A 13,063-nucleotide genomic window follows, 5' to 3' on the forward strand; every position below is an offset into this window, starting at 1 on the left:
AGAGCAATATGCACACTTTATTTTATTGTACTTCAATTATGTTACTTGTTATTTGTCAATGTTTAATAAAAAATATACAAGTTATAGCATAATATTTGTTGTTTTATTGATAATTTTCAGATTTCTTTAGAATTTCAATCTTTCACTTTAGCAAGTGTCTTGTATATTTTGTTGTGTATACAGCATATTCATGGGCGGATCCAGACAAGCAGAGAAGTGTTAACATTTAAAGATGTATAATTGTCACAAAAAACATGGAAAATGAAGATTAATGAAAAAAAAAGACTTTGAATAGGCCATTTTGCAGTTTTAATAAAGTTAAACACTTCAGTAGGAATAAAACTTATAAAGAGACAAAATAGATGGTCTAATTCAAGCAAAAACCCATTGACGTCCAGTCAATTTGACTATTTTTTGCTTTAAATTACATTTTTTTTTTAATCCAATTTTTGGTCAAAGTGAATAACTAGTGACATTAAAATTGCATACTCAACAAAAATATTTGTTCAATATTTGTTTGTTTAAACTTAAAATGTAAAAAATGGATATCAAGTATAGTAATAAATTTTATTTTAGCTATCATTTAATTTAGCATGCAACCCTTGAGGTACCACCTGGATCCGCCTTTGTTAATTTAAAAAAAAATTACTTCTTCAATGTCTGAAGTTGAGTAAAGTGATCAAACTCAAATGATGTGAGTCATGGACAACTTTCTTAAAAATCAAATTTCATTTTGCTTAACAACTTTTAACATCCTATTTCATTTTATTCAACTCATCATCATTACATAGTATGTACAATATGTATATTATTTATTTATATATTATATCTGCCCTTTCAAAATCATTAAAGATAAACAAAATTAGACAACTTGTTAATACTATTTTGTATACAATAAATAACTTGTCAAGAATTACAAATGTTAGTAGAACCACTCCCATGTTTACAGTTTCTGCTACAGCAGAAACAAGAAAGGAGGCAAAATATAAGATCAATTAGAATTTAGATTCTTTTTCTAGTTATATTTACATGTAATACAGTTCATCAATATTTAGCTTTTGAGAAGTAATACAAAATGACAAAAAATAGGTGTATAGATATATTTTACGTGACTTATTATTAGTTTTATAACACACCTATTGTTCGAAAGTAAACTTGTATTCAATTAATCAGTTTTCATCTACAATCAATGTTAAAGGAGGGAGGCTAAGCAATCAAAGAGGCAGTGCTCCAATTCTGGCTGCATAGTGAAGCAGTTACAGCAGTTATGCACTTCATGTTGGCTTTTCGAATATGCATACAGTCACTAGCCTTACATGGCACAAACAGTTTTATAAAATTATCCTGTAAATAGAACCATTCAATAGAACATTTACCGTGCAAATAGAAGCAATACTGAACGACATGTGATATGAAATTAACCAATCAAATGATACACTTCGACTCGTACACGTTATTGGTTTACATGGCAGAAAGATCTTTTATACACATATGTTAATTTACACTACTTAAACATTGCATTTCCACTGATGACAAACATTAATCTGACAAAGTTAGAACAAAAATATGTAGTTAGATAGATACTGTATTTAGATTTAACACACTAAAAAAAATTTCACTATATTTTGCTAATTGAAAAATGCTATTTCAAATGAAGACGACTGCGTTTCAGAAAATAAATTATTATGAAATATTTTAATTATTTAAAAAAATATATTGTAACAGTCATGCACAGTGGACATATTAAGTTATATATATATACCAAATATTAAGGTTTTATGACCTCAGAATCACTTTGTGCTATTTAGGGTCTATCCGGGTCATGGATGGTCTAATCCAATTGAAAAAAAACTTTTGTTAGACTTTAAAAAAAGAGGCAAGTAAGGATTATTGCTTACATGGCAGAAGAATCTTTTATACACATATGTTAATTTTACACAATTACCTTTACAATATTCTATGCAAGTTTAGATTATAAGTTTAAAAAATCACTGACTAAAGAATACATTAAGCCAAGTTGAGTCATCATTTCAGAGTGTCCATATCTTTCAATATGAGTTGAATACATTTTACGACAAATTACCACGACCAAATCATAATTGCAAATAAAATTTGTTTGTAACAAAAATAAATATAGAAACATGGGCGTCAACGCCACCGGAATGGCACCACCACGATGGTGATGAAAAAAAACAAAACACCAGACTTCCACTATAAAATTTATTCTTATAGGACTTCATTTTGAAAAAAATAAAAATAAAAAATGTCACATTTCTGACAATCAATTAATGTAATTAATTATACTTGGATGTGATGAATACTAACAAAGTTGCCAATAAAAAATTTCAAAAATACATTTCAAAATATAATAACAATAATCAATGAATAAATTATATTGCATTTTTAATAATTAAATCTGTAAACTGTGGTTCAGTAAGTATATTGCTAAACTGTTTAATGATTGATGAATACAGTACTTTGAAATATAAATATTATATGAGCCTATATATCTATTTCCAGGAAAATGTTTAAAATATATATTTATATAAATTCTTTTTTATACTTATTATTTTTAAGGCATATGAATTCACTGCCAAACCATTCACAAGACAAACATATACGATGCTATAAGTTATTGAGAGTAGAGTTGCTGAAAAAAAATATTCGATAATATCAGAGAAAATTTAAACCGCCATCTATAAAAATGAATGAATTTCGTCATTAATTGAAAAAAGAATCAAAACTTAAGAGGTTTAAATAGAAATATTTTGAAGTTACTTATCCAGGTGTCATCAGATGAACACTATTACGTCTCCAGAAACACAAAGTCTTCAGACTCTCGAACAGGTGAGATAACCCGTCCTTTTTCATCTACATGGCGGACACGTAGGTATTTTTCTGGTTTATTTGTTACGGCTTTCGCTTTGGCATTCCAATCTTCGCATCTGCCATCACGAACAATAAACATCGGATAATCACCCTCATGCTTTGGGGGTGTGACCACCTATACAAAAGGAAAGAATAGAACAAATATTGTCTCAAATAAGTAATATATATATTTAAAAAAAATATGTATTTTACACACAATCTAAAAGAGAACTTCACTCTTTTAAATCACATCCAATATAACCAATTATACTTGTAGTGTACTGTTACTTGGTGGTTGCTTATCCATCACAGCATCCTTGGTTCAAGTCCTGTTTTAGTTTCAAGATTTTGTTTATACAGCGCCACTACCTAAAGCCTTGTTCACACTGGACTTTAAATATTTAACCAGGGTAGCTTTACCCAAATTTGACAATTGTTTGCACTTGGATAATTTCACTCTGTTAGTTTTACCAAAATTTAACCTTGACGTTAAAAAATACGATGCATGGTGAAAGTCATGTTTTTACCCTAGATTTGACTTTTTAGTCAGCATGGTTAGTTTTACCGAGACCATGGTCAGTTCTACTGGGCAGGCAGTGGTCGGTAACAGTTGATTAATTTAACCCTAAGGGAGTGTTCGGATTGGACTTTAGCCAGTGACTCGTTTAATTGGACAAAATTAACTCCATTGCGATCTTGGCTTAAGCCTCATATAAGACTTGGTTTAGAAAGCATGCACGTTTCCCATCCTGTAATTGGTGAGTTGTATGTAAGCTTTCTGTCAGATTGTTGTCTGTAAAATTTAAAACAAAAACTATACCTCTGGAATAATTCGACAGAAATCCTCAAAGTCTTGCCGAGTTTTGCAGTAGAAACCAATCGTACAGCTTGGATCCATCTTACTAATAGACATTTTACGTGGAGACATGCAGTGAAAAGACTGCAAACAATTAAAAAAAAACCAATATTTATCTTTTATCTATGATGCTTTTGAAAATATCTTAACTACAGTAAGCTACAATACAACAAAACATTCTTCCCGGTTAAATACAAGACTACTGTAATTAAATTTATTTATAGGGAAATTTCCTTCCCCTATAATCATCAAAATGAAACTGAAAGTTTAAGATAGACTAGTGGGAATAAATTATATAAACCTGTCAAGCAACAGTTTATTGACTGCAGAATGCCTCCTTCAAAACGGTTACTTCTCTAGAAATAAATATCATGGCAAACGAAATACTGATGATTACTATTATAATTTGAGATAAAAACAGCTAAGCACCAAAATCACAGATCAAGTGTGATATAAATTACAAGAATTACTTACATGTAGTGGAAACTGATGGTTTTTCATGTCCACCATTCCCTGACAGAAATGTGGGTCCAGATGAATTAGTTTTTCTTCTACAGAACAAAAATAGAGTTTTAAAATTATTCCTGTTTTGTAATTCACCTGAAGAGTGCGACCAGCTTTGCTGGCCATACGAAACAAGTAGTAGTGAATAAATATACACCTCCTATTCAGAGTACACCCCGATTGAGGGAAAACTTTTCTGTGAAACTAAGGCTATATGTTCACTATGACCAAACACTTTATTATGGACTTAGGAGAATATGGACTGTTTCACAGGATACCTGATGCTGGGGTACAGTAACACTTTAAATGTCCAAGCTTACCTTGAAAACCAACAAAGTACAACGAATGCTTTGGTTTACCACCGATAATTCCAAGACAATTTTCCATTGTAAATAGTGACTGTATTCCACGTAGGTATATGGGATTCACCATCTCTCCACCGAGCCTAACAGGAACCAGTAAAACGACAGCAGTCCAGGGGGCAACCTCTTCCGAGTCGTTACTTGACTCTTTGGCACTGTCACATTCTAAGTCGCCATTATTGTAATGTCCTGAACCATTTTGATTATTTCCAGTCGAATGACTCGATGCTTGGTTCCTACTGGAACTAGCGCCCTCGGAGTACGATACATTGTGGTTCTGTAATTTGTACAGTTCATTGTTGTGTTTTTTATACACGTTCTTGTCGTTATAGTTTGTAAAGTTCTTGTTATGCATTTGTTGTGAGGAGGTACTTTTACTACGTCCATTTTCATCTTTTGTTGATTTCTTGTTTGCTGTTGGTACCTGGTAAACAGGTTGAAGTGATGACTTCTGCCTACTGGTGCAAATATCAATCACATCTTGTTTATAAACTATAAGAGAAAAAAATTTTTTTTTTAAGAATAGTAATCGTTCTTGAAATAAAGTTCTATTTTTTTTTATTAAATTTGATTACAATGTGTATTTTTTATAGTCCATCTGTGCAATGGGAGGCTTACTAGATAAGTGATTAAGTTCACTTGGAAATCCTGTCTATGTCTGGTTGTGTGTAGTTTATTGTTCCTTTAGCATGTATTGTATTTTAAATATTCTTTTTGAGGAATGAAATGAATTGAAATAGCATATTTTACTACTCCTATCAAAGTTGAGTACGTCTTACTCTCTTGTTGAAATAACAATGACATTTACTTTTTTATTTCTTTATCCCTTTATCAATAATTTTAAATGGCATATGTAGAAAATAAAAATTCATTTATTTCAAATTAAAGTAGATCGAAAAAAGTAAATCTGGTTTATTTATATAGGAATTGGAAACTTTCCAAAACATAATTTACATTTGAACCTTTACTCCTCTTCATCAAGATATGGTAGCTCAAGAACAATGCATACATACCTGTACAATCTTGTCCAACATATATACATATCTGTTCAAGTAGGGGATGCAATTCAGGTGCTATATCTACTGCCTCTCTGTAAGAGATAAGAAAATTAAGGCAATACATTAGTTTGTGTACGTATAACATTAACTGGTAACAAATGTACAAATGATGAGAGTTGAATGTGCTACGGTGAGCTAATGCAGCATTATTCTACAGTATGTATATTAAATAGTCCTCATTTTGTGTATGGTGAAAAGTTTGATTTATGTATTTGTTCTAGCTAGTAAAAATGTATTAATTAGCATCTTTAAGATTGTAGTAATGGACTGTTGGTCCAAATGTACAGTACAATGTGGCCTAGTGAACAAAACATAGTTATTTTAACAGACACATATTATTTAACATACATTAATTACCACAAAAATGATGCAAACAATATTTCCTGACATTAATATTAATACATTTATATCAGCACATTCCACAATGTCTTCTCAATGCACTGTGGACATACACTTTTCAACTACATGCTTCGCCCCTAAGGGTCACATCATGACTGTGTGCTGCCAACTATGGTGCTATTTATCTTAACTGTAAATCCTATATTATAATTTAAACATGATATTTCAGTACTAATTAAGCACTTGACATATAGCAGACACGTTAACCAGTTTTATCACCTTTCCTCAAACTTAAAGTACACAGACTAGATATTAATGCTTTATCAACTTTATAAACACAATTGCACTATTAAAAAATTACATTTCACACAATTTACACACTCATGATGCATATTCCATTACTACAGAACATAGTACAAAATTACTTGAATTCAAATAAATTGGAGATGGGGACATTTGTATTGCATATACTTTACTATACTGTCAATAAGTTGCTCACAAATGCATCAGGATAGTAATAGTATCACTTTCCTAAGCAACACTCTCACAACTTCACAGCTACTGTAGAGAAATTGTTGGGTGTACACTTATTAATTGTAAACAGGATAATCTTGCTCACCTATGCATAGCAGATTTACATTGTAATATTATATAGAATCAATGCGGTACACCACGTATATTGGTTCTGAAAAGAACTGTTGAGTTTCTCGACGTTTTGATCAATATGCTTTGATTGTCCTTAGGAGTAGAAATGCAGAAAGTCCAGGAACATGGAATATAAGTGGAAAGCTAGAAACAATAGCAAGTTCACACAGTGGGAGGGAGGATTGAAACTAGCTATAGAAGAGCATTGTTTGAATCAAACTATACATTTTCATCATGTAGATTGTGAATCTATTTTAAAGATGTATTGTCCCTTGAAACACAAAAAAATGAAGGTCAAAATATTCTAAATTTAAATTGGCCATATCAAAGTAATATTAAAGTTATTCACTTTAAGTTGAAAATTCGAGCCAAAAACAAAAATTTTACCTAATTAACAGCTAAATTTATTTGATTACATTTCGTCTGGAAAATCGTCACGAGCGAAAGTAAACAAATATTTCAAACCATGAGTATACATTATGCATGATGCTAATTAGGATTGTTTACAACTCATCATGGTTGAGAAGGTGTTTTCACACAGATCGCAAGGAAGTTTTATGATTATGCATACAGAGTAGCCAAATAAGCGCGTTGCATTATGGGACATGTTTTGATCGAAAACTTTGACTGGAAGTCAAAGTTATTTTTTGGACCAAAAAACGTCTGTATTTCAGTTAAATTAGATTTTTTTTTCGACTAATTTTTGGTGAAAGTTAATAACTATTATGATACTTCAAAATGACCGACTTTTTTTCGAAATCTTTTTTTTTTTTTTTTTTTTTGGAATTTGACAAAGGGACAATACATCTTTAAAGGATTCAATTTATTTTAAACCCAAACTCTTATTGTAAGCTAAGTAGCTATTTGTATTGTACAATCAATTATCTAGGTGCAATATGTATTTTTACTTGTCAAGGTCAGAAGATCAAACCAAAAGTGTCAATTCTTCTAAGCCAGTCATGCAAACTAATAGAAATACCCTGAACCATCAAATATTTTAGAGCTATTGAAATTTATTTACACTACAATAATTAAAACAAATCACTATTTCTATTTCTTTCAATGAAAACAGAGACCTGTAAAAATATCGGTATAGAATCTTAAAATTACTTACTTTAATATATGAGCAACTGATGCTGGCCCATACCAATCACCCGCTTTTTTGCCTGAAGTCTGACCAATGTCCACAAGGCGATGAACGGAGAATGGACTCATTTCCGAGGGCTGATCACCAAACCATCTGATAATTTGATAATGATGGACCATCATCACTTCAGATTGATCTTTGTAAATATTCCAATCTAACAAAAAAAAAAACAATCTGTCCAATTCCAAGACTTAAAAACAAAAAACCAAACACCCGAAATTAGGTTTGATGATGTACTGTAGCAAGGCTCTCAGTGCGATATTTGTATTCCTCGACGTTTCTGGCAGAAATCATGATTCACGAGATAAATTACGACGTTAGAGAGGCGCTATATAAGCATGGACATAGATCATATACTGTAGGTTGTATCAACGGTTTTACCTCTTCCCAAAAAATGTAAAACTAAACTCTGTGCCAACATCATCTGTCCACTACGAAGCATGCATCCCCAGCCACAGTCAGTGGTGAAGGAAGAACCGGCAAGCACAGGGAACTCTCTGCGATATGTCAGCCAGATTCGAGAGGTGAAGTCGCGCTTGAACAGCTCCATCTGACCTGGTTTACCATTGTTTTGATTCTGATCTTCAGTATTTGGGTCTGGATCTGTAAAATGAATGTCAGTATTAGTTAGTGGTAATGAATATTACAAAAATTAAAGATATATTGTTCCCCTGAAAAAATAATTTTTATACTTTTTTTTTGTTAAATATGTGATTTTAATGTCACAAACTGTAATAATTATTCATGTTGACCAAACATTGGATCGAAAAAAAACCCCAAAAAACAGCGTATGTGTAATTTACACCAAAAAAATAAAATAAAAGTGGCTGCCAGAATGTGTCTTTGGTTGTTTATTTTGTGTTTTAATAAGTGAAATGATGATTTTTTTTGGTTGTTTTTTGTTTCTACAGACGTTAATGACTAAAAACCTATTCAAAATCTGATTTTATTACTTTTTCATGTTTTGGGAACAATACTTTATATCTTTGCTACCAACCATCATTTTGATGCTACCGTAAAGAACTATAAAGTTCAGTAGATGTTAACTATTGTATTTCTTATACCTTCAGGTCGCTGATGGTAACAGAATCCTAAAAACCACACAGGTTTTTGATAATTAAAATTTGTCTTCATTTTCACTGTCCAACCTATAATACACAAGATATAAAAATATAACATTTTATTTTTACAATGATATATAAAACATATTAAATTCTACAAATAGAAACAAAATTTCTTTTTTAAAAATAAGAAGTAAATATTCAACTTGACCTATTAAATCATAACAAATTGTGAAATTGAAAAATCTAATTATGAGGAAGAAAAAATGAAACTAAAGTATAAATTTCGTATGTTATTAAGATGCGATATTTACAAACAGTAAACGAAGGGAAATTCCCTAAAAGAATGTATTCCAAAATAATTTGATAATGAAGACACATACTGTGAATTACATTATAAATAAATATATTTTGTACAAACACGTCACAGACACTACAGTAAAAATGGAATATTTATATTTTTAACATGTTAGTTTTCTTATCTTAGACAGGTAAACAGAGACTCAAGTGACCTTCTCTGATCCATTTCCTTAATTTCCCTTTCATGAGAAATTCTTCAAATTTCACTGAATATTCTGGCAATTTTCCTACTCAATCAACTGTCATCATTCAAGAAAGCTCTATCATATTAACTCTCTTGTTAAAAACAAGTGCATTATATTATAACATTATAATAACCGACTACTATGTATTTGTCTGTACATATGAATTATTGTACAGCATACAGAACCCCTTCTTTGGAATATACCCCTATTCAGGGGACACATCTGTCTGTCACATTTTATTGTGGATCGAAGGAGAGGCAATATGCTTTAACACTAGGACTAACCCCTATTCAGGCGAAAACTCCTATTTAAGGGGAAACTTTCCTAGGGAGTTTTACTGTAATCAGATTTTGAATTTTAAAATGAGTGTGAGAATATTTCATAGTATACAATATGGACAATATTCAACCAACTAATTAATTAAAGGGAAGAGAAATACATACTGTAACTTTACACAAAATTTGTTCTTGACACCATAAATTTAAATGGCCACACAATTAAACATCTACTTGCGTTTTGCTTTTTTAACCATTATCTGGCAACAAAATGCTACCTACCAAGCATTTGTTTGGTTAAATTTAGCTATTTAATAGTGTTAAACAAAAAAAAATGTGTTATATATAAGAACTGTAGAATTTTACAGTTAAATTTACAGTAAAAATTGAAAAATAATCATAAATTCTAATTTATAACCATGAATTAGGATGCAAATATGCCTACTGTAGTACTTGAAAAAGCATAATATTTTTAAAAATTCTAATTTATGGTATTAAGCAGGCCTAGACAAATTAAGTTTTTAATTATCAAATTACCATATTTCATATTATTCCACATCGTCATTAGTTTCGTTTTCACCTTCTCCCCCTGTTCCTCGTGCAAGTCATCGTCGGTTGATAGCGATCGTCTCCGCCAAAGAAACATTGCATCTTGATCAATACGGTTATACATCCTGTCACTTGATTTGCTACGAGTTCTCGAACGCGAGTTGGATGTCTTTGGAGCCCGACTCCGACTAGATTCAGACGCGGGTGGTAAAGATCTTTGACTCGCTTCCATTGGTCTCAAATGTTCCGAGTCTAAATCGTTTGTGTACCTGCCCCTCAATGAATGCATTTTTGGGTCCAGGGTGTGGTACCTATTTGCAGTGACTGCACTTTTTTTATTTTGTTGACTCATTGTTGTTGTTGATGGAAAGTCATAATCATCATCAGTCAAATCATCAGAATAATTTATTTTTAAATTTCCAGAAATAAAAGGTCCTGAAGCAGCAACTGACTGTAACTCCCTTTCAGATATAGTACGTGTTTTACCTTGTTTGTTTGGAGTAGAATTCATTGTAACCTTATTCTTAGGCCCCTTTGAACTATTATTGCTTGTTACCTGTCGCGAGCTGCCTCCACTTCGCCTACCTGCGCTACCCCTGTCACTTTCCGACGAGATATCCGTCGTGGGCCTACTACGGTCGTCGACAACATCTGTAAATACTCTCTTTGTAGCCTTCCATACTTCTGATACAGGCGAATTTAATAGGTCCATTATACAGTATGTATTTATAGTATATTATGCCAACATTATGAAACATTAGAAGCAGAACAAGCCCAAAACAAACACCTTATCATACCATCGTTCACTCCCCTCCTATACACTCTCCACCATTTTGCGGTCAGATCATAATGTAAATCACATGAACTTTGGAAAGTACGAAACGCGAAGGATCATCACGATATTCTTTTGTATAGAGGGCGCAAGCTACAAAATTGTCTTATTCTCTCTCCAACAAATCATTACTAGAAACAAAATAAACGATTTCCGCCATACAAAAACTAACAATAAATTATTAAATGTAAATACTACTATTTAATTTAATTTTTTTTTTTTATTTTAATAAAAGCAAATGCATGGTGATGCACTTCGGGCATTCAAATGTTCATTTTAAATACCAAATAGATGAAGTTGAACTGGAAACAGTTGAGAAAATAAAGGACCTAGGAGTACTAATTACTAATGACTGTAAACCAAGCCAACACTGCGCCATCTCAGCGGGCCATGAACTGTTTAAGAAGCATCAGAAGGACTTTCGTATATATGGATAAGGATTGTTTTAACGTCATCTACAAGCATTATGTACGCCCACATCTCGAATTTTGTGTTCAAGTATGGAATCCGTATCTTCAAAGCGGGACATAAATGTAATTGAAAGAGTACAACGTCGTGCGACTAAATTAGTTCCATGTATCCGTTCATATTCATATGAAGATCGTTTAAAGTTTCTTGGCCTAACAACCTTGTATGACAGAAGAATTCGAGGTGACCTGATTGAAGCATATAAAATTGTAAAAGATTTCGAGGGTGTAGCCAAGGATGACTTTTTCCAAATGAGAAGTAACATTAGCAGAATTACTCGAGGGCATCACCTGAGATTTTTCAAGCCTATTTTCCATAAAGGATTGAACTGTAGAAGACATACCTTCTCGCAACGAGTAATAAACCATTGGAACAGTTTACCAGCCGACGTTGTCAATTCTGAGACGACTAATACCTTCAAGAATCGCATCGACACAATGTAGTTGATATGGGGTTTAAAAAGGCACATCGCCTAAACTTTCCCATTATAACTAAACTAAACTAAACTAATTAATTTAATACTAACTATTTACTTTGTAATATGGTAATATATATATATAAACTGGTAAGCCTACAATCATCGAAAACTATTCTAGTTGATTAATTCTGTAAAAAAATATCAAAAAACATTTTTTTTTATTTTACAAACATTTCTCCTTGAAAAAAATACTCTTCATACCTCGCCCGCCAGCGGCCACCGATGTTACTCCGGTAATAAGAACACAATATCGAAGGCATTTGTTGTTCATGGATAGATTATTAATGGTTATAACGAACAGGTTTGGATAAAACCAATATTTAAGAAAAAACCGAATCAGTTTTTTTTTCTTTCGTAGGCCTAATACCGTAAATCTTCTAATTGTAACCCTGGTTTATTATTCTTTGATGGGTTTATTTAGGATGGGTTACTTTAGAAGGGGGGTTACTATTAGAGTAGTGGGTTACTATTACTAATCTTAAATTAGGCACATGTAGGCCTAAATAGTAACCCACCCCCATCTTTTCCGGTCAGAAACTCATAGCAGAATAATAAAACAGTACGAATAAGTAAATTTGGTTGAATACTATATTATCTTTATTTTATAAACTCAAAAACACTCAATCCTCCCCCACTCCCGAGATCAACATGCATTATCTCCTTATTTTCAAAATACGGCTGCATAAAAAACGACCAGTTTTCATAATGAAAAGAAAAGTATAAAATAAAAAAATGTTGATTTTAGTGTCATTTTGTCAATAGTTTTTGTGACTCTAATAAGTAGGGGGTTGCTATTAGAAGATTTATAAGCTAATGATCGATTAGCCTACATTATTATGTAAATTGCGCATAAAATATCGGGTATATAATAATGATATCATGATAATGGCGCGAGATCATCGACTGGGAGGTAAGTCATGTCTGATTTATTTGTCACTAATTCTTATTGCTTCTGTATTTCCCTACTCATCTGAATTATGACAGCCACAGAAGAAGATATTTTGTTATAAACTACTCTACCTTTATTTTATTTATTTAATTATTGTACAGTAATCTCATTGTAATGTGTTTTATTT

At 31.8% G+C, this 13,063-nt stretch overlaps 2 protein-coding genes across 2 annotated transcripts; one reads left to right on the forward strand and one right to left on the reverse strand.

Moving 5' to 3' along the window:
* Positions 1 to 251: 251 nt before the first annotated feature.
* Positions 252 to 11,019, reverse strand: LOC144844582 (cysteine protease ATG4D-like). The gene is made up of 9 exons (XM_078701556.1): positions 10,198 to 11,019; positions 8,844 to 8,927; positions 8,161 to 8,382; positions 7,747 to 7,933; positions 5,604 to 5,680; positions 4,549 to 5,082; positions 4,199 to 4,275; positions 3,689 to 3,808; positions 252 to 3,004 (listed from the first exon to the last, which is right to left on the reverse strand). The coding sequence occupies exons 1-9, from the start codon at positions 10,919 to 10,921 to the stop codon at positions 2,807 to 2,809; spliced, it is 2,223 nt and encodes a 740-aa protein (XP_078557682.1). The 5' UTR covers positions 10,922 to 11,019; the 3' UTR covers positions 252 to 2,806.
* A 522-nt stretch (positions 11,020 to 11,541) lies between these two features.
* Positions 11,542 to 11,952, forward strand: LOC144845143 (uncharacterized). Its single transcript, XM_078702297.1, has one exon. It carries the CDS (start codon positions 11,542 to 11,544, stop codon positions 11,950 to 11,952), a length of 411 nt encoding a protein of 136 aa, XP_078558423.1.
* Positions 11,953 to 13,063: the final 1,111 nt, after the last annotated feature.

This window comes from Antedon bifida, chromosome 6, assembly GCF_963402885.1.
Source record: "Antedon bifida chromosome 6, ecAntBifi1.1, whole genome shotgun sequence".
NCBI classification, from domain to species: domain Eukaryota; kingdom Metazoa; phylum Echinodermata; class Crinoidea; order Comatulida; family Antedonidae; genus Antedon; species Antedon bifida.

Coding starts and splice junctions, on each gene's coding strand:
- LOC144844582 (XM_078701556.1), bottom strand. CDS start 10,921: ATGGACCTATTAAATTCGCCTGTATCAGAAGTATGGAAGGCTACAAAG. Junction 7,934..8,160: donor TTTACATTTTTTGGGAAGAG/GTAAAACCGTTG, acceptor TTTTTTTGTTAG/ATTGGAATATTTACAAAGAT. Junction 4,276..4,548: donor GTACTTTGTTGGTTTTCAAG/GTAAGCTTGGAC, acceptor TTTGTTCTGTAG/AAGAAAAACTAATTCATCTG.
- LOC144845143 (XM_078702297.1), top strand. CDS start 11,542: ATGGAATCCGTATCTTCAAAGCGGGACATAAATGTAATTGAAAGAGTA.